Source organism: Phalangium opilio, unplaced genomic scaffold, assembly GCF_054372755.1.
Source record: "Phalangium opilio isolate 3A_F unplaced genomic scaffold, DU_Popi_V2 ptg000079l_1, whole genome shotgun sequence".
NCBI classification, from domain to species: domain Eukaryota; kingdom Metazoa; phylum Arthropoda; class Arachnida; order Opiliones; family Phalangiidae; genus Phalangium; species Phalangium opilio.
Window position 1 is genome coordinate 7,016,036 of NW_028324187.1, and position 19,287 is coordinate 7,035,322.

At 35.4% G+C, this 19,287-nt stretch overlaps 4 protein-coding genes and 1 long non-coding RNA gene across 8 annotated transcripts; 2 read left to right on the plus strand and 3 right to left on the minus strand.

The window, feature by feature from the left end:
• Nucleotides 1–14: 14 nt before the first annotated feature.
• Nucleotides 15–2,538, minus strand: LOC149654548 (cytochrome P450 4V2-like). The gene is made up of 10 exons (XM_089845271.1): nucleotides 2,334–2,538; nucleotides 1,834–2,032; nucleotides 1,564–1,754; nucleotides 1,427–1,496; nucleotides 1,220–1,346; nucleotides 979–1,163; nucleotides 739–940; nucleotides 608–674; nucleotides 348–527; nucleotides 15–288 (listed from the first exon to the last, which is right to left on the minus strand). Exons 1-10 carry the CDS (start codon nucleotides 2,536–2,538, stop codon nucleotides 113–115), a joined length of 1,602 nt encoding a protein of 533 aa, XP_089701397.1. The 3' UTR covers nucleotides 15–112.
• LOC149654549 (uncharacterized) lies at nucleotides 2,534–9,806 on the minus strand. The gene is made up of 21 exons (XM_089845272.1): nucleotides 9,513–9,806; nucleotides 9,166–9,364; nucleotides 8,913–9,103; nucleotides 8,779–8,848; nucleotides 8,563–8,689; nucleotides 8,314–8,502; nucleotides 8,069–8,242; nucleotides 7,936–8,002; nucleotides 7,621–7,800; nucleotides 7,401–7,558; nucleotides 7,219–7,241; nucleotides 6,290–6,516; nucleotides 5,295–5,493; nucleotides 5,038–5,228; nucleotides 4,604–4,673; nucleotides 4,416–4,542; nucleotides 4,165–4,356; nucleotides 3,920–4,093; nucleotides 3,789–3,855; nucleotides 3,447–3,626; nucleotides 2,534–3,380 (listed from the first exon to the last, which is right to left on the minus strand). The coding sequence occupies exons 1-21, from the start codon at nucleotides 9,721–9,723 to the stop codon at nucleotides 3,220–3,222; spliced, it is 3,177 nt and encodes a 1,058-aa protein (XP_089701398.1). The 5' UTR covers nucleotides 9,724–9,806; the 3' UTR covers nucleotides 2,534–3,219.
• Nucleotides 9,788–14,180, plus strand: LOC149654550 (uncharacterized). Of its 4 annotated transcripts, XR_016370642.1 has the most exons (7): nucleotides 9,793–10,978; nucleotides 11,104–11,204; nucleotides 11,281–11,326; nucleotides 11,454–12,000; nucleotides 12,070–12,503; nucleotides 12,573–13,714; nucleotides 13,786–14,180. It is a non-coding gene; the product is annotated as an uncharacterized LOC149654550 (long non-coding RNA). The 4 variants fall into 4 exon arrangements; XR_016370641.1 differs by having other exon boundaries at nucleotides 9,788–10,120; nucleotides 10,764–10,978; nucleotides 11,104–12,000; XR_016370640.1 differs by having other exon boundaries at nucleotides 11,281–12,000.
• On the minus strand, nucleotides 11,222–13,087 carry LOC149654551 (putative MFS-type transporter C09D4.1). Its single transcript, XM_089845273.1, has 8 exons — nucleotides 12,580–13,087; nucleotides 12,304–12,482; nucleotides 12,084–12,222; nucleotides 11,872–12,027; nucleotides 11,633–11,804; nucleotides 11,449–11,556; nucleotides 11,279–11,384; nucleotides 11,222–11,230 (listed from the first exon to the last, which is right to left on the minus strand). The coding sequence occupies exons 1-8, from the start codon at nucleotides 13,085–13,087 to the stop codon at nucleotides 11,222–11,224; spliced, it is 1,377 nt and encodes a 458-aa protein (XP_089701399.1).
• Nucleotides 14,181–17,210: 3,030 nt separating the features above from the next.
• Nucleotides 17,211–18,837, plus strand: LOC149654552 (zinc metalloproteinase nas-4-like). The gene is made up of 6 exons (XM_089845274.1): nucleotides 17,211–17,367; nucleotides 17,427–17,470; nucleotides 17,584–17,662; nucleotides 18,145–18,262; nucleotides 18,327–18,505; nucleotides 18,593–18,837. The coding sequence occupies exons 1-6, from the start codon at nucleotides 17,211–17,213 to the stop codon at nucleotides 18,826–18,828; spliced, it is 813 nt and encodes a 270-aa protein (XP_089701400.1). The 3' UTR covers nucleotides 18,829–18,837.
• Nucleotides 18,838–19,287: the final 450 nt, after the last annotated feature.

Consider the following 19,287-nt stretch of genomic DNA (forward strand, 5'->3'; position numbering starts at 1 on the left):
AAAGTAGTAGGCCCTCTCTTTAACTCTACTATAAGAATGAAATGCTAATGTATTAAAATTATCGAGATTTGAACCATTTGTGATTAATTAGAGACCTTGTAGTAATTTATTTTCAAAGGTTCCTAAACAAATCCCTCTTAAAAAGTTTAATTCTGTGCCCAGGTATCGGCCTTGACACTAAATCAGGAGAAAAGGTCACTTTATCCAAGGGATCCAATGATTTCCAAGTGAAGTTACGAATCAAATGAGCCATAACTGTTTTCACTTCGTTAAGGGCAAACTTTTGACCTGGATGACGTGAAATCAAGCTTATTTTCATCAAAAGATAACATTGTTTTCAATATTACCAATGCAGTTTCTGGGTCCAGCTGAGAATGGTATATATCCGTAAGGGTGTCTCCTTGAACTGTTTTCGATGGTAAATCTATCAGGGTCGAATTTATCAGGTTCAGGATACAAATCGGGATCCCTGTGAAGAGCCAAAATGGGTACTATGCAGTTTGCGCCTTTGGGAACCACCTTCCCGCCTAAATTTAAAGAAAAACTTCAGTACTGTGCACTTACGAGAAAATATACTACTTATACACAAGAATATTGATTCATTTACATATATTTAAATCGTCTTCTAGTGTTCGACCAATGAATGGTACAGAAGGAAACATTCTTTGCGATTCCTAAGAATAAATTATTCATAAATTTGAAACTCAACTTTCAAAATTTCAAGTATTGATACATTACCTTGATGACGCATTCGAGGTATTTCAACTCCTTCAACTCTTTTTCGGTGACTTGCACGTGTTTATCTTGACCCAACACGCGATTGACTTCTTCGAAGACGCGTTCCTGGATGTCTGGATGAAGACCCAATAAGTAAATACACCAACTTAAGCCAACCGCCGTTGTATCGTGGCCCTTTTGAAGGTTAAAAGAAGCTGAAACGCTATGGTTTAGGAAGACAGTACATTACTCACTGCAAACATGAAAGAATCTACTTCTTCTTGGATGTCACTTTCGGTAAAATCGGGGTTTTTAAAATGTTCATCTACAAGAAGGTCCAAGAAAGCTAATCTTTTCTTAACATAAATATCATCCGAAGTTCCAACGTCTGCTTCATTATCATCTGGTGATTTTAATAATCTTTCATTGATGCGACGTTTTATGATCTAAATATATTAGCATTAAAATTTGGACAATTGTAACAACTGCAAACATTAATTACCGCTCTGGTAAAGTCGTGGACTATTTTTAATGAGGCCTTATAAAGCCTTCCAACTGGAAGCAGGTTGAATATAAAATCGAACCTCTGATGCACATTGATAAGTCTTCCAATGCCAATTTCACTCATGCTATGAAAAAAGGAATAAATTAGAATTTAGACTTGCATTTCAACTGTGAAGTTACGCAACACTGAAACGCGTCAACTTACTGATGCAGACTTTGGACGTATGCCCAGTTGCTGTTATTTTGAGCGTCAATATTAACTCCCATTGTAGTTTCTATAAATGCAAATTAACAATTTTTTATAGACCTTACTGAAGTATCATAATTCTTCAAAATATTTACCGCATATGACGTCAAGAGTGCACATGGTGAGGAAATGTAATATATCGACGTATTCATTATCGACTTTTTTCGATAGGTGACCAACTAAGACGCGGCTATGGTCATTGATGACCGATTGAAATTGGTTTAGAACTCGAAAATGAAAAGAGGGTGTCAACATTCTCCTGCGTTTCTTCCATTTCGCGCCATTACTGATGATTAATAACCATTATCATAAGTAAATAATGTTCATAATGAGTTAACAAGAGCTTAGTAATTAATTTGATTTACCTGGTGATAAGTCCCGAACCCAACCATGATTCGAAGAAACTGTATTCACTCGATTTCGTGATTTCTTTGGTACTGCTAAGTAGAACTTCGACTGCGTCGGCTTTCATAACTTCAAAATATTCTACAACTGAAACTGAAAGTTTAACTACAGGTTCATCAGGGAATAATTGTTGCAATCCAAAAAGAGCTTGTTGAAATCCTAGACACAAAAGGTTTAAAAGATTTTAATTGGTTTTAAAAGCTTTGAGATATAAATAATAATAATAGAGAAGAAAGTAATTAAGAGAATTCGAAATATGTTCCACTTTATTTTATTAATAACCTTAATCTTGTAAATAAAATGTTTAAAACCGGTATTTGCTTTGCTTCTACCAAGATACCTTTACAAATTCCGAGATACAAAAACAGTTTTCAGCAATAAAGTTTTGCTAATTTCGACCATATCTTGAATGTAATTTTAATTACAGAAGAAATTAATTAAGATTATGATATATACTCACGTATATTTTTAGGGTATCCGTGTGGACACTCTTCCCATAGTATTGGTAAATTTCCCAAAAGTGGATACGATTTAACACAGGCTATTTCATTATTTGAATAATTAGACGTTGATAATTTTCTATCACTTAACCAATGGTAAATAATCATAAAAACTAAAACCACTAATACAAATTTAACAACATCAAATAAAAATGCCCAATCCATTTTCAACGGCTCTTTATTTCATCAAAGCTTGTCAGTTATTAAACAAAGTGAAATAGTACCTATCTTAGAAACGTTTCCATATGAAAAACTACAGTCATTAAAAAAGTGTTTCGCCTCATACTGGACAGAGTGGTTTAGCCATTCGAAGAATTCCAATATATTGGTACGTACTATACTAACGTAATCTATTTTACCTTGAAAATCACTAACGCTACACAATTGAAAGAGCTCGAATAGTTAAACCACTCTACATGTTACAGAGAAAATTTTTACTTTGAAACAACCTTCGATGGGCTTCAAGTCTACAAGAAGTTTAATTATCGGAGCCAAAATAATGTTATAGGAAAAATATTTCCAAGGTTACATTGAGGGGCCGCGCAATTTCTACATTTAGTTTCATCTTTATACCGAATTGTAGGTAAATTTATTCGTATTTAATGAAAATGAGGCAAATGCCCCACCCCATAATGCATTCGTCGGTTGAAATATACTGATAGGCAAACTTAATGGAATTTTTGAAATTAACTTATTACGAAATCGTAGCATGTTTTCAACGCGCAAACGATATTTTTACGATGTGATTATAATTATCTAAAATACTAAAACTTTTGTTTTGTATTTATTTAATGTTCAATTACTTTATAATTACTTATTGTATAAGAAATTTTAATTGCAATTAAACTAATCTCGTTTAAAGAGTTTAATTCTATGTCCGGGTACTGGCCTGGACACCATATCGGGGGTAAAGGTCAATTTATCCAATTGATCCAATGATTTCCAAGTGAAGTTACGAATCAAATGAGCCATGACTGTTTTCTCTTCGTTAAGGGCAAACTTTTGACCTGGATTTGTGATAAATTTTAGTATAATTAGGCCTAATAGATAGATAGCATTGTTTTCAATATTACCAATGCAGTTTCTGGGTCCAGCCGAGAATGGGATGTATCCGTAAGGGTGTCTACCGGAACTGTTTTCGATTGTGAATCTATCAGGGTCGAATTTATCAGGTTCAGGATAGAACTCAGGATTTCTGTGAATGACTGAAATGGCTACTAAACAGTTGGTGCCTTTGGGGATCACCTTCCCGCCTAATTTTAGAAAAAAGGTTAATATGATGTGAATTAGGATCAGTTTCAACTCATTAATGATTCAATCGTAAGTAACAAAGTTACTCATAAGTGAGGAAGGAAAATTGCCTCAATACTTATGAGCATGTAACTAATGCTTAAATTCAACGTAGTTAATTTTACATATGGGTAAGTCATCTTCTAGTGTTCGACCAATGAATGGTACAGAAGGAAACATTCTTTGCGATTCCTAAGTATAAATTATTCATAAATTTGAAACTCAACTTTCACACTATCAAGTACTGATACATTACCTTAATGACGCATTCGAGGTATTTCAACTCCTTCAACTCATTTTCTGTGACGCGTACTTGTTCATCTTGACCCAATACGCGAATTACTTCGTCGTAGGCGCGTTCCTGGATTTCTGGATGAAGACCCAATAAGTAAATACACCAACTTAAACCAACCGCTGTTGTATCGTGGCCCTTTCACAAAGGTTTTAAGAATACTTCAATACCAGCGCTATTATTTATGGAAGACAGTTCAGAATACTCACTTCAAACATGAAAGTATCGACTTCTTCTTGGATGTCACTTTCCGTAAAACTCGTGTTTTTGAAATGTTCATCTACAAGAAGGTCCAAGAATGCCAATCTTTTCTTAACAATTATATCTTCAGAAGCTCCAACTTCGCTGGCACTGTTCTCTGGTGATTTTGATGATATTTCTTTGATGCGACTTTTAATAATCTAAAAAAATTGTTGGAATTAAAAAAATGTAAAATCTTAACTGTGCACAAACATGATACCTTTTTCGTAAAACCATGGACTATTTTTAATGAGGCATTATAAAGTCTTCCAGCTGGACAGAGACTGAATATAAAGTCATTCCAATGAAGAAAATTTGCAATTCTTTCAACACCTATTTTACTCATGCTAGGAAACAGAAATTTCTCTTAAGTGAACAGTGTTTAGTTGTTGTAATTAGTTCACATACTGATGCAGACTATGGACGTATGGTGAATCGCTGTTATTTTGGGCGTCAATATTAACTCCCATCGCAGTTTCTAGAAATTCACACAAACACATTTGTAAGCCTGGCTAAAACCATAAGTTTATGAGATATGTTCCAGTTCCATAAGCATGACACAACCAATACTTCGTAATGCTACTGAGAGCCTTACAGCTCGAGATAACTAGTTCGAGAACGACAAACCAGGACTTCCATCTAGTTCTATTTAGTCTGCATTACTAAGCCTTTGACAGCGCCACACCATGCAGGCGTCGCTTTACCTCAAATTTATGACCTACGCCACTTCATGTCAAGCTCTCAGTAATCAGTGACAAACTTATGGACATATCTAATGAACTTATGCTCATACCAAAGATAAATTAAAATAAAATAACAGAATGTGACGTCATACTATTTACCGCATATTATGTCAAGAGTGCACATGGTGACGAAATGTTGCATATCAATCCACTCCTTATCGACTTGTTTCGATAGATGACCAACAAAGGCGAGGCTATGGTCATTGATGACCGATTGAAATTCGGTTAGAACTCGAAAATGAAAAGAGGGCGTCAACATTCTCCTACGTTTCTTCCATTTTGCCCCAGTACTGAAGGAAAAACATGACTTGTGGTTGGTTATACACCTGAACTAATTCGTAATTAGGTTTAATTACCTTGTGAGAAGTCCCAAACCCAACCACGATTCGAAGAAACCATATTCCCTAGACTTCGTGATTTCCTTGTTACTGCTCAGTATAACTTCGGCCGCATCGGCTTTTACTATGAAAACATATGGAATAAAGGAAACTAACAGTTTAACTACCGATGCATCTGGGAACAAGTGATGCAATCCAAACGCAGCTTGCTGAAGTCCTGAAATATCAAATGCGTTGAAAGATATTACAAGCTGGAAATATTAACTGATGTTGATAATAATAATACGGCCTTCAAGTCCTTTTTATATTTAGAACCGAATTTCATTTTAAAATCTGGTTCTTCTACAAGGAAGTACCTTGTCTTTAAAAGTAGCTAATTATCACGTGTTGAACCATGACTAAGTGAAACGTAACTGCTATTAATTACTAGTTACGATAGACGTGTGCTAACTGAAATGTACTCTGCATATTTCGTAATCAACTTCAATAAGTCTTTTGGAAATTGGTTTTGGCATAGCATAAGTTCATAAGATATGTTGGCGATAAGTTTGTCACTGGTTACAAACTGTAGCTTGTCATGAAGTGACTTAGGTCATAGATTCGAGGTAAAGCGACGCCTGGTGACTGGGGCGCTGTCAAAGGCTTAGTATGTACAGACTAAATAGAAAGATGGAAGTCCTGAAAAATTAACCACCGAGTGTAGGACTTCAATTCTCACTTGTCGTTCTCGAGCTGTAAGTCTCTCAGTAGCATTACAAAGTATAGGGAGTGTCATACTTATGGAAGGAACATATCTTATAAACTTATGGTTTTAGTAACTATTTTTCGTAATATTAAAAAATTCAATTGGTACGAAACTACCTTTAATTGTTTGCATTTAAAACAACTGATTTCAAAAATGACCTATAGCGTGTTAAAGGTCACGTGTCAAGCCAAGAAAATATTACTAACATAGTTTGTCTACTCAATTAATTAGAGAAAGGACAGTAATTATGCAAATACAAAGTACTTACGTATATTTTTAGTATATCCGTTTGGAAATTCTTCCCATAATATTGGTAAATCCCCCAAAAGAGGGTACGTTTTCAAACCGGGTAAATCATTAATTGAATGTTTAGATGTTGATAATTTGCTAACACTTAATCGGAAAATTAAAAACAAAACTATAACGACTCCTACGAATTTAACGAAATCAAATAGAAATAGCCAATCCATACTCTTGGCGCTTAAGAGGGCCTCTCTTCAGTTGCCTAACTCTACAAGAAATGCCTGTCAAATTTCAAATTACATTTTACGAAAAAGTTTGTGGCCTTGACATAAAATACTACACAAGAATATGATAATTTCATTTCCCCGTGTGATTAACAGCGTGGTTTAGCTATTCGAAAGTAAATTATAAGAGGAAAATATTATACCTCTCATAAGTTCATAAGATATGTTCACCATAAGTTTGTTAATCTCTGGTTACAAACTGGAGCTTGTCATGAAGTGGTTGAGGTAGGTCATAGATTCGAGGTAAAGCGACGCCTGGTGACTGGGGCGCTGTTAAAGGCTTAGTAATGACTAAATATTACCCACCGAGTGTAGCCATTCAATTCTCGCTTATCGTTCTCCCTCGAACTAGCTCGAGCTGTAAGTCTCTAGCATTACGAAGTATAAGTAGTGTAATATTTATGGAACAGTATCTGATAATCTTATGACCTCTGTAATATAGTAGATTCCCCGTTCATCGCAGATTTGAATCTAAAAGTTCAATGGCATCTCCTTAACCTTGATTCATAAACAAACATGTGGTTAAAGTCGCTGTATTATCTCGCAACCGATTATATCTACATCATAATTGTCATCATTTTATTATTGGATCAAGTTACATCATCGGTTTCCTCAAATAACTAAACCACCGCTTCCTACGCGGCTTCAGTGACGTTGATTACAAAACAACCTTGGCTTATCAAAACAGAAAACCTGTTGAAATTTTACAGATTGATAAAGTAAAAGTAAATTAACTCACAAGTGTTCAAAAGGTTAGATAGTTCTTAGACTAATTAGGCCATCTCTGATTCTAATAATGTTTTTATTTAACATCAGATTAATTAGTGACGTAAGGTAAATGTCATTGACCTAATCGCGTTTAAAGAGTTTAATTCTATGTCCTGGTATTGGCCTGGATACCATATTGGGGGTAAAGGTCAATTTATCCAAGGGATCCAATGATTTCCACGTGAAGTTGCGAATCAAATGAGCCATAATTGTTTTCTCTTCGTTAAGGGCAAATTTTTGACCTGGATTTGTGATAAATTTTAGTAGGCATATATTTAATAGATAGCATTGTTCTCAATATTACCAATGCAGTTTCTGGGTCCAGCCGAGAATGGGATATATCCGTAAGGGTGTCTACCGATTGAATTTTCCATGGTAAATCTATCAGGGTCGAATTTGTTAGGCTCGGGATACAAATCAGGGTCTCTGTGAATAACCGTGATGGCTACGAAACAGTTGGTGCCTTTGGGAATCACCTTTCCGCCTAATTTTAAAATAAAATTTTGTCCCTTATATAATACATATCCTGTCAGACTTTAATGATTAAACATCATTTAATCTACAGGGTTATTCTTATTTTATCAGTATTTTAAGTATGATTAAGTTAAATGATAATTACATATGGTTAAATCGTCTTCAAGTTTTCGACCCACGAATGGTACAGAAGGAAACATTCTTTGCGATTCCTATGGATTACTCATGAACTGGTTAATTAACCTTTCAACATAGAAATGATTCAGTCATTACATTACCTTAATAACGCATTCGAGGTATTTCAACTCCTTCAACTCATTTTCTGTGACGCGTACTTGTTTATCTTGACCCAATACGCGAGTGACTTCGTCGTAGGCCCGTTCCTGGATTTCTGGATGAAGACCCAATAAGTAAATACACCAACTTAAACCAACCGCCGTTGTATCGTGGCCCTTTCACAAAGGTTTTAAGAGTACTTCAATACCAGAGCTATCATTTATGGGAGACAGCATAGAATACTCACTTCAAACATGAAAGTATCAACTTCTTCTTGGATGTCACTTTCGGTAAAACTGGGGTTTCTTAAGTGTTCATCTACAAGAAGGTCCAAGAAAGCCAATCTTTTCTTAACATTGAAATCTTCGCAAGTTCCAACGTCTGTGGCATTTTGTGTTGGTGTTCGTGATCTTTCGTTTACGCGACGTTTTATGATCTACATGGAAATGTTAAAAACTCAACTTGGAAATCTCGATATTAACTTCAAACATAATACCTTTTTCGTAAAGTCGTGGACCGTTTTCAATGAGGTATTATAAAGTTTACCAGTTGGAAGTAGGTTAAATATAAAGTCGTTCCAATGAAGCACATTGATTCCTCTTTCAGCTGAAATTTTACTTATGCTGTGAAGAGAGAAAAGTTGAAGGTTAGCTGGATTTATGGAGCTAAGATGCAATGAAAAATAGTTACGTATTAAATTGCGTCAACTTACTGATGCAAACTTTGAACGTAAGTAGAGTTACTGTTATTTTGCGCGTCGATATTAACTCCCATTGCAGTTTCTAAAAACGCAATTCAATTAAAAATACTTCAGCACAATCCTAACACTCTTTCAATCACATTTACCGCATATGGTGTCAAGAGTGCACATGGTGACGAAATGTAAAATATCAATCCACTCCTTATCGACTTGTTTCGATAGATGACCAACAAGGGCGTGGCTATGGTCATTGATGACCGATTGAAATTCGGTTAGAACTCGGAAATGAAACGAGGGCGTCAACATTCTCCTGCGTTTCTTCCATTTCGCCCCAGTACTGAAGGGAAAACATGGCTTGTGGTGATACGCCTGAACTTATTCGTAATTAATTTAAATTACCTTGTGAGAAGTCCTAAGCCTAACCACGATTTGAACCAGGTGTATTCTCTGGATTTCGTGATTTCTTTCGTACTGCTCAATAAAACCTCGGCAGCATCGGGTTTTACTATGAAAACGTATGGAATAACAGAAGCTGCCACTTTAATTAGGGGTTCATGAGGGAACAAGCGTTGGAATCCAAATATAATTTGATGAAACTCTAAAAAACCAATGAGTTCAAATTGGTTAACTATACAATTTCTCATAATTCATTGAAGCCTTCTAAGAATTGAATACTTTCGTAAACAGAATGTTTTACGAATAATTAATTAAGTGGAGTTATTAATTACTTAATTAACATTACTTACGAACTAATACGGGATATTTATCTGGTAACACATTACTACCAATTAGTGGTAAATGTCCCAAAAATGGCCAAAATTTAAGACAGAAATCCAAGTACTCTGGTCGCGATTTTGAAGATTTTCCAAAGACTAATTGCTTTATAATTATTAAAATTGTAATTAAAACCAATACTGTTAAAACCAGCAATATCAAATTGAAGACGTTAAGATCCATAGCGGAAATATTAAACTGTATTGACAGTTAAATATTAGAGAACTAAAAATGGTGACAGAAGATAAAATTTTGACCTCAAAGTTGAAAACAACAAAGCTGATATGTATTTTATCACAGTTTGTAAGTGCAGAAAAAATCTATTATTTTTGAGTTTCATAACCTTTACTATGATAAACTATGGATTGTTACTTTTCACATTTGGCAGTCCTTGAAATTGTTCAATCAATTTGAGCCAGTAAAGGAAACGCTTTACATATCAGTGAATTGAACTTTAAGAATTCAGATGTAGAGTAATTTCTGTAGAAAGGGGGAGTGAACTGCGTATCCCCCGCGTTGGGGGCAACATTGTAATAGAGAATACTATTCTACCCCCCCCGGAAGAGGGGGTGTCACTCAGGTAAGAGATAGAGGATTATAAAATTGCCATACATAGATAAGAAATTATTGTATACTGTGTATAATTTGAATTTATCATATATGAGAATCTTATCTCTATAAAATTGGGATTTTCAAGGTAAAGAATTACATATGTTCGCAATCAACAAAGATAAGTAATTTGGTACCTCCAAAACAACAATAAATTATAATTTAATTAATGGTACTGTAATTAAATTACAATGTTATTTAATTAAATGTTCTGAATAAATCCCTTAACACTTATTGGGTGTTGTATTGACACATTCTGCGAAATGGAGAGAGAGAGCTGCAATTGTTTGTTATTGCTGTTCGACAGTTGTTTATTCGAGTTTCGTCACTGCTGCTGCTATATTTTTCGTATTTTCTAGATTATACGTCACTCGCGCAATTGTTAATTAGTTTGCAAAGTTCACAGACTTTTTAAAAACTTCACGAGATTCGAAACAAAGTTCTACGCGCGTGTTGAACGAAATCACTTCGCTTACTATTTCATAGTCTAGATATGTATTTATTTGTGTCTGATTTATTATTCGATTCTTCAGTTGAAAAAGCCGTATTATCAGCTGACCCGTAATTAGTGATTGACCCTTTTTCGGAGTCATCTTTTGAATCCGCTTCCGCAGCTTCACAGGCACTTAGACGTTTCAAGTCCGCCTTGACAAAAACTGACCAAATGAAAAGTACCATACATGAGCAACAATTACGAGTATAACAAGTTTGAAAGAGTTTCAATGCAAATTGGGTCCCTCATCAAGGATGTGATGAATCATGGAGGTGACGGAAGGGTTGTTGAGGTCAAGTCACCTCCAGTGGACACGGGGCAGTCGGCACCTATTGGGTAAGATACTCCCTCAAACTTTGTCGCCCAGACGTTTGGCTTACAGGAGTGCGCCATGCTCCCGACAACAAGTTAGTTTTGTTATTTGAAATGATGCTGTTAGATAAAAACTTCTTCCTTACCAGCTGCAACGAAACCAATCATAACTGCAACTAAAATAATGAGTTGAGATTGAAGAACGCCATACTCGGTCAAAGTATAGTCGGTCGCATATGTTAATATGAGTGTAAACACCTTCAAAATTTAAATTAACTTTTTTTAAATTTTCATAAGTGGAAAATATTGCAATTTTCTACTTACAGCGCCACTAAATATAAGTAAACCGGATGACGTCACTTCCGGGATCGGGTAAGTAATTTCAGCACCCAATTCAAGACCAATAGGCAAGTAACCGGCTCCAAAAAATCTTAGATATCAAAGTTGAATTTGTTAAAACTAACCTATATTAACATAAGTGATATGTATCTTACCCTAGAAGCGCTGAGGCTAAATACAAAGTGTACAGGGGTAAATGGAAACCTGCCATGAATAAAGCGAAACTCGACAACGCCGCGAAGTAGACAACCAATGCTGTTTCCCTGTAGGTGTAATCCAATTACCCAATTGGCCTCTTGCATTCAGTCAACATTGGGAAGACCATGATAATACGCTTACTTATATTTGTGTGTACGATCCATAATGACCCCAAATAAGAGTGAGGCGGGAACTCCAGGCAAGTGAATCAGTAGTCCAAGGATACCAACGGCTTCATTGGCATCCTTATTAACGGATAGAACCATATGGTTCAAGACGGCCGCTGTCACATCAGCAATTGAGAACGCAATCCCTAAATGTTTTGAAATTAGATCTTGTAGATAGTAGGTTTTTAAAATTGTTCATAGTTATTTCCTCACCATAGGATAACATATGCAGTAAGAAACTAGGGTTGGTTAGAAGTTTCTTGACGTCTTGCACTATTGTGACACTAGGGGACATGGTATTTTCTCGTTGGGCTTTGCGTACGCCGGCTTGTACTAGGGTTGGTGGGTGCTCTGGTTTTTCTTTGAACACTAAAGATGACCTAAGTTTTTAAGCCATATCTTTTTACCTAGCTATGAAAACTTACGTATGACAGCAAAAACCGCAACTACAGTCGTAAAAATCGCGTAACCAAACCCCAAGATGGTTAACTGTTGATGTAGTTCATCTTCGTTTTCTCCGTTTACCACATACGGTGGTATTATGCAGCTTAGTGCGTTGCCTAGCTGTAATTGTAATTCCTTCAATTATTACCTCATGGAGACTTACGGGAATAAACGTTATAGATTTATGTATGATAGACTTGCAGTATTGAAAAATATCCCAACAGAGCATGCGCTGGATATTTCCTTGGCACCGAACCAGACTGAGGCGAATTGCGGCGTTAATGGCATGAAACACGTTTGAAATGCACCAATGATTGTTTGACCCAGAACGACGACCCAAAATGTGTTATGACTAATGTAGACACATGTTACCCAGTACCCTAAGCGAGAGTTCCCAAAATGTTAAGTGGAATACTTCATTAGAATTAGGTAGGAAGAATGGGTCTTGTTGTAACCCATTGTCTTTTCAGGACCTACCAATCGCGGTTCCAATGATTCCAACTAAAAATCCGACCCTAAGTCCTTTCGTTTCAATCAACAAGATAATGGGGAACAGTGGTATAATGTATCCCAACATGTAAACCATGGAAGTCCAATTGACCGTCGAGTAGGGTACGTCAAAGTATTTTCCGACGACATCCCCAATAATGGTGTAAGTAGTGTAAGACACTCCACTCATCATCGACGCCAAACAAAAGATGGCCAACATCAAGAACCGCGATGCGGATAGTTCAGTTTTCTCACCACGCACCATGGACTCGTCATGTTTTGAACAGTTTCTGTACGATAAGACTCGTACGAACTTGCCCGTTTGATAGTGTCGCATTTTCGACGATAGGTTTCGCGTTAATCTCTTGTTGGTATTCATCGCCATGGCTAAGACACCGCCACTAAGCCTAAAATTGAAATTAATTAAAGATATCATTAATATCGTTAGTGAATGTATACGACAGGTTAAGTATAAGTCTAAACTCAAAGCTGCCATCCAAACAAAGAACTCGTGTTAGACTATTGACAAACGGGTTCCAAAAGTCACTGGGTGTACTAATCCCGCCAGTTTGACCAGTGGGAGGCAACGGGACTCGTACAACCCTTTAATTAAGCCTAATTAACTGATGTACATCAAGTAAAGTACAAGTCTAAACTCAAAGTTGACAACCAAACAAAGAACTATTGACTATAAGGGGCTCCAAACGTCACTGTGTGTTAGAGGGATGGTTGTACTTATCCCACCAGATTGACCAGGGAGAGGCTACGGGACTCGTGCAACCCTTTCATTAAACATAATTAACTGTGAAGTAATAACTTAAATTCTTAAAGTTTCGTTACCAGAAAACCATCACGGACAACCGCGAGTAAATCCAGAAACAAATAGATCGCGTTTTCGAAAGACTGATAGTCCTCTGTATATTAAGGCGTACCAGCTCATACAAACATTGTCCCGAGTCCCTTGACAAAATATTTTTTTGACCTTCAAATAACACACAAGTAACAGTTGGTGCTTTGTTTTGATGTTTTTCCTAAATACCGGCTCCATTTTTCAGTGTCAATAAAACTGTATTTGAAGTACTGGTAATTGTTTTGGAAAATACGCGTGTGGTTGCCTTGAAAGGTATCTTTACTTTACACTAAATAATATTTAAATTTTTTGATCGAGAGTACGAATCGAATTGCATTTACCAGGTAACAGATTTGTACTACAAAATCTGAAAGTGCTCATCAATTAAGAACCATAAACATTACAACTCCCAAATGCCTCTAAAGTACTAATTACGCCATAGAGAGGACAAAGCTAAGGCCATTTAACTTACATTAAGGTACATCTACTTCGCAAGTAATTAAGCCTTAAGTTCATTGTTCATTTGAAATACAGTTTTTAGTTTACTGTGAATACAGTGAAAATTATTTGTGACTGTTCATTGAAAATATTATACTTTTATCAATAGTTAAATATTTGAATGAATATCATATCTATAATTAAATTATATACATTTTGGTTTGTCATCTATAGAGCATAAATCTGAATAGTAAATTTATACCTTAAAGGGATAATGAAATAAATTTCTTTGTCGTTTTAGATTAAGTTAAATTCATTAACAAAACTACTTCAGTGTTTTACATAAAGTTTCGAAACCTTTTTCAATTATTTTCTGATACTTTGGGAATGGTTCTCTAACCCTTTCATTAACCCTTTAAAAATAGGCGCGAAAACTAAGCTCTGCGTTATGAAAGGGTTCAGACGTAAGCTTGAATCAAATTGGCGTTTACAACGGAAAAACCTTATCAGAACACCTGAGCCGATTTTTTTCGGTCAATTACCATATGACGTGTTGTGTTTTCATAAGCGTAATTAACAGAAAAAACGGCTAAGGTTCGGGTTGATTAAGACGTATTGTTGAAGCTATTTTTGCGTTTGTCATGTATTACGTTTAAGTAATATTATCAAAAATATATGATAGTAAAACTCTAACGTAATAGTTAATGAATTCAACGTGAAATTATAATCGTTTTCTTGGTAATTGAGTAATTAAACCTAGATTACTCTCATTACCAAGAGTGACAATTTCTGTATGATAAAATTCTACATCGCTTTGATTTAACGAGGTCAGATAAAGTATAGGCATATAGCTACGGTTTATATTGACTGCAAGTGTTGGTTTAATTTACTATAATGTTTATATGCCCTAAATGTTTGATTAAACTTAGCCAAAACTTCGTTAGTTTCGGTGGCTTTCATGATTTTTTGGAAAGGTACAGCTACATTAATGATACGGTGCTCAGCTTTTTTTTCATCATTAACACGGAAGTAAAGTAAAGCTACCAGTACTGCACGAGATTTGCATTACCCGTATTGTTTTCAAGCCATATCTTAATTGACATCTATGGTGTCCAAGCGCATACCCATCATAGTCTATTATTTTAGGCCTAATATAGTACCTCCTCCCTTTCCAGCTCAAGTAGAGAAAGAGGGTGTATTCAGGGCCGGAAATAAGAAATATTTATTATAGGACATGCGTCCAGTGACCCCCTGTTTGACTGGAAAATTTATAGGACATTGTCCACTGGAGTGTGCAAAATAGTGTTGCATCTCCATCGTCAAGCTATCAAAATTGATTGGTCAAACTGCCCAGATACCCCATCAGTTTTTTTAAAAAAATTATGGGACATTTTGAAATTTTATTGGACAATGTCCAATGTCCTTTGCTTACTTCCGGTCCTGGGTATATTTTGCCAACAATTCCTTTCACTAACTAAATACTTCTAAGTTATTGTAACGTTTCCTATTTGAAGAACGCGATAAATTGGAGCCCAATAGACCAAATTGCTATTCCAAGGAATTTTTCAGTAAGGGTCACCATGCAAGTTAGGTCCAGGTTTCATGACATGATTAGCCCTGGGAAGGAATGAGGTAAACTTGGGAGGTGAGATCAAGTCACAACCGTTGGACTGGACACAGGGTAGGACCTCCTACTTGTGGCTGGCTTATTCCCTAAGACTTTGTAGCCCAAAAGCTTGACTTACAGGAGTAGGCCCCAATCACAACAACAATTCAAAGATTTTCTATCTATCCAATCCGAAATTTCATTAAAATCGCTATGAAGTGTAGAATTTTGCATAATCGTAACACACAATCTTATCTTAATAATTTGAAAAAAATCCTCAATAACTTCAATAAACCTAGTTTTTACTTGATATAATTTTTAACAAAAAAATTTAATCAAATCTTACCTTTAGTTAAAAATGACGGTTTTTGATAAAATATATATATTACTGACTTTAATATATTAATAAATCACTTCTTGCATCATTTACCGTGCTTGCAGACGTTTAGCGAAACTGAATTCTAAAAGCCTTGCAACGAGTTAGGTGTATTTACCAATGAGTGCAGCTGCTAGTGCTTTGTAGCTTGTTTAGAAGTAAAGGCGAAACGTGAACTAGCTAGTCCTAGTACTTTCATAAAAACATATTTTATATTATAATTGTAAGCAGTATATGATAAATTCCAAATATATGAACGTGCCTGTATTACGAAATACTTTAAACATTTTTTGACTAATATTTCGTGATCGTGAATAGACCTAATTTTATTTTGACAAATCCTATTTATCAATTTGTTTCTAATAAATAAATATTTGACGTGAAGACAAACGAAATGTTTTTACACGATTGACCTACTATAAGTTTTTATCTTCCCTATAAGTCTAAAGTCTGTGAAGTAGTTGACAAAGAGGACTATGGTTTCCAATAACTATCTCAGTTTTGACCTCAGTGCCTAGGTAAAGGTCACGGGTTTAGCTTTGGCTGTAGGCGGCCATGTTTGGTACCGCTTTGGTTCTAAGGGTCAATAGCATGGGTGATGTCACACTAAGGCTTCTGAGGTAGCTCTATACAGTCCCCATTACACCCTTACGTTATCAGCTCACAAAGGCTTAACGCTTAAATTAACAACCTTTTTATAAAATAGAGTTTGGTGTCTTGAACATGTTGTAGTCTTAAGACTTAACATTGATGCGTTTGTTGATAGCAAAGACGTAAATTAAGATATGTCTTAGAACAATGGGCCATCCAAATTTGGTAGTGAACTGGTAGCTTTGAAGCCCTGTCTAATATCTTTGGAATGAACATACCCATCAAACTAGAATACAGTTCGGGATTTCTTGAAAATGTTGTAGTTTACACTCAAAAACGTATTTGAAATAAACTTATGTCTATGGATTTTGCAGAATCATTGGATGATTGTCATTTACAAAAAATATGAAAGCGGATGTATCAAAAGAAATAGATAATCCTTCTTAACCCTAATCCGTTTGTCTTTATCTTAATACAATTATTTGAAGTTAATCTATACGACTTAATTATCTTCAAGTTCATACGCAAACCCAGTTTACAAATTAATAGCTAAAATCGTCTTGATAACACTGGAAAAATAGGCCTAAACTATCGAAACAAAGGTATGGATTGCGTATGAACTTTACGTAATAAAAATAAAGATATCTTGAAATTATCTGATGATGTATTGTGGCTTATTAATTACCAAGTAATTATTATCGTATAAATATAATTGCGTTTTGACATTAGCGGGCAAAGTTATTCTAGTAACCGCGATTATGACACGGTGCAAATTCTCAGCTGTGGTTGTGTTGCTAAGCCTAATTATTGCAATTAGCTTAAGCGTAATTGATGCCAGAGCAGGATTCTTTAATTTAAAATTAGCTCCGGAAGATGTTGAGGAAAACGATCAGGATTCTACTGTCTTGGAAGGAGGTGAATATTAAATATTAATTGCATTTAATTACTTTAATTAACAGAGTATTTAATTTTAGACCAATTTGAGGGTGATATTCTATTGGACGCCAACGATATCGATGTAATTATTTTTTCCAATCAATTTTTATAAGTACTTTTCACTTAATTAAAGCAAATTCCACTTAACTATACTCTTTAATTAAAAGTTGTTTTGTGTTTGTTTTTCTTGCACAGTACTCTCGCAATGCAATAAAAGACAGAAGTCGCAGATGGCCTGGAAAAATTGTTTACTACGTCATCGACGATGTTTACAGTAAGATAGAAACATTGCATTTTTATAATACAACTAGAGTTTGCTAGGGGTCGAAGTCTAGGTTAGACAACATTTAGAATTGTAGAAAAATAACAAAAATTATAAAATTTCTTTCGAGTATTTGGAGGAGGATTATTATATACCTCCACAGGGATAGATTTAATTTTACAAGTAGGAATGGAGAACAGAGTAATCTGGGTGCGCGTCAAAGTCCCAGAACCCCCTTCTCCGGGACGGGGGGTGAAAGAAGCGCCAGAGGTAAAAAGGAATTACGTATTTATCGCCGTCCCCGTCAGCAACGTCATCAAAACGTAATTTTAGTGAGGCAATAAGATAATTTAATTTTTTCGTTACATGTTGGAGGGAGGGGCTCTATACTTGGCTATGACTCGGACTGAAGTAAATACTAACCGTTCTCCATTCCTACTTCTAAAATTAAATCTATAGCTGCTCAAATGCATAAAAATATTCTCTTACTTAAGACGCTGCGCAGAGACAAACGATTCAATCGGCAATTGACGAATACCACGCGAAAACTTGCATCCGATTCGTGTATGGTCGTGGAACTGGAAATTACATCCGCATTTCCAATTTAGCTGGGTATTCCAATTGTTATTACATAACCCTATGATGGCAGCTATAAGTCTATTTCTAATTTGAATAGTTGCTATTCTTACGTCGGTGTTCGCGGTGGAGAACAACCAGTCTCATTACAAATACCCGGTTGTGTTTACAAGGGGATTATCATGCATGAATTGATGCACGCAGTTGGATTCTGGCATGAACAGTCGCGAGCTGATAGGGACAACTACTTGCAGATTCACTACGACAACATTCAAACTGGTAAGTTATAACCTTAATTGTTTTCTTACGATGGTACATTTCGTGTACAGTAAGTTCTTCAATATCATCTTTTCTTTAACTGAACAGGTAAAGAGCATAATTTCAACAAATACACCTTGAGTACCGTGGATCATTTGGGTGAACGATACGACTACACATCCATTATGCACTACAAGGCTTACAGTTTCGCCAAAGACAGAACCAAACCCACACTCTCACCAAAGGACAAAACCATCAGCGTTAACGATTTAGGGAGCTATCAAAGCAAGAATCAATTCTCACCAATTGACCTCGCCAAACTGAATAAACTTTACGAATGTTAATTAAAATTAATCAACTTATTGTTTTTAAATTACAATTTTAATAAACTTGGTTGGTTTTCAAGGTCGAAAACTCTGATCATTCCTTTATCTATAAATTTTCCTCAGCTAAAATGAACCATTTTTAATAATAATTCGTGAATAATTTTTTAGGGAAATTAAATTAAACAACTTATGGTAAACTTCATACGTTTTCTATGGGTTTGTGATAATGTTAAAATACTCAGACTTTTCCATGAAATTTTTGAGGTTCTCTGGCCATCATTTCAGTCTTCTGTACACGTGGTTGCCAGTTCACGAAAGGACAACACAGTAAAATGAACCATTTGGGATTATACTTTTCTTCTAAAATATTTGTAATAATCTATGATGAACATACTGAGAATTTTACTATTTTATTGAGATCAAATTGTTCATATTTACAAGTAATATCACATTGACCGCCATTTTTAATTTCAAATA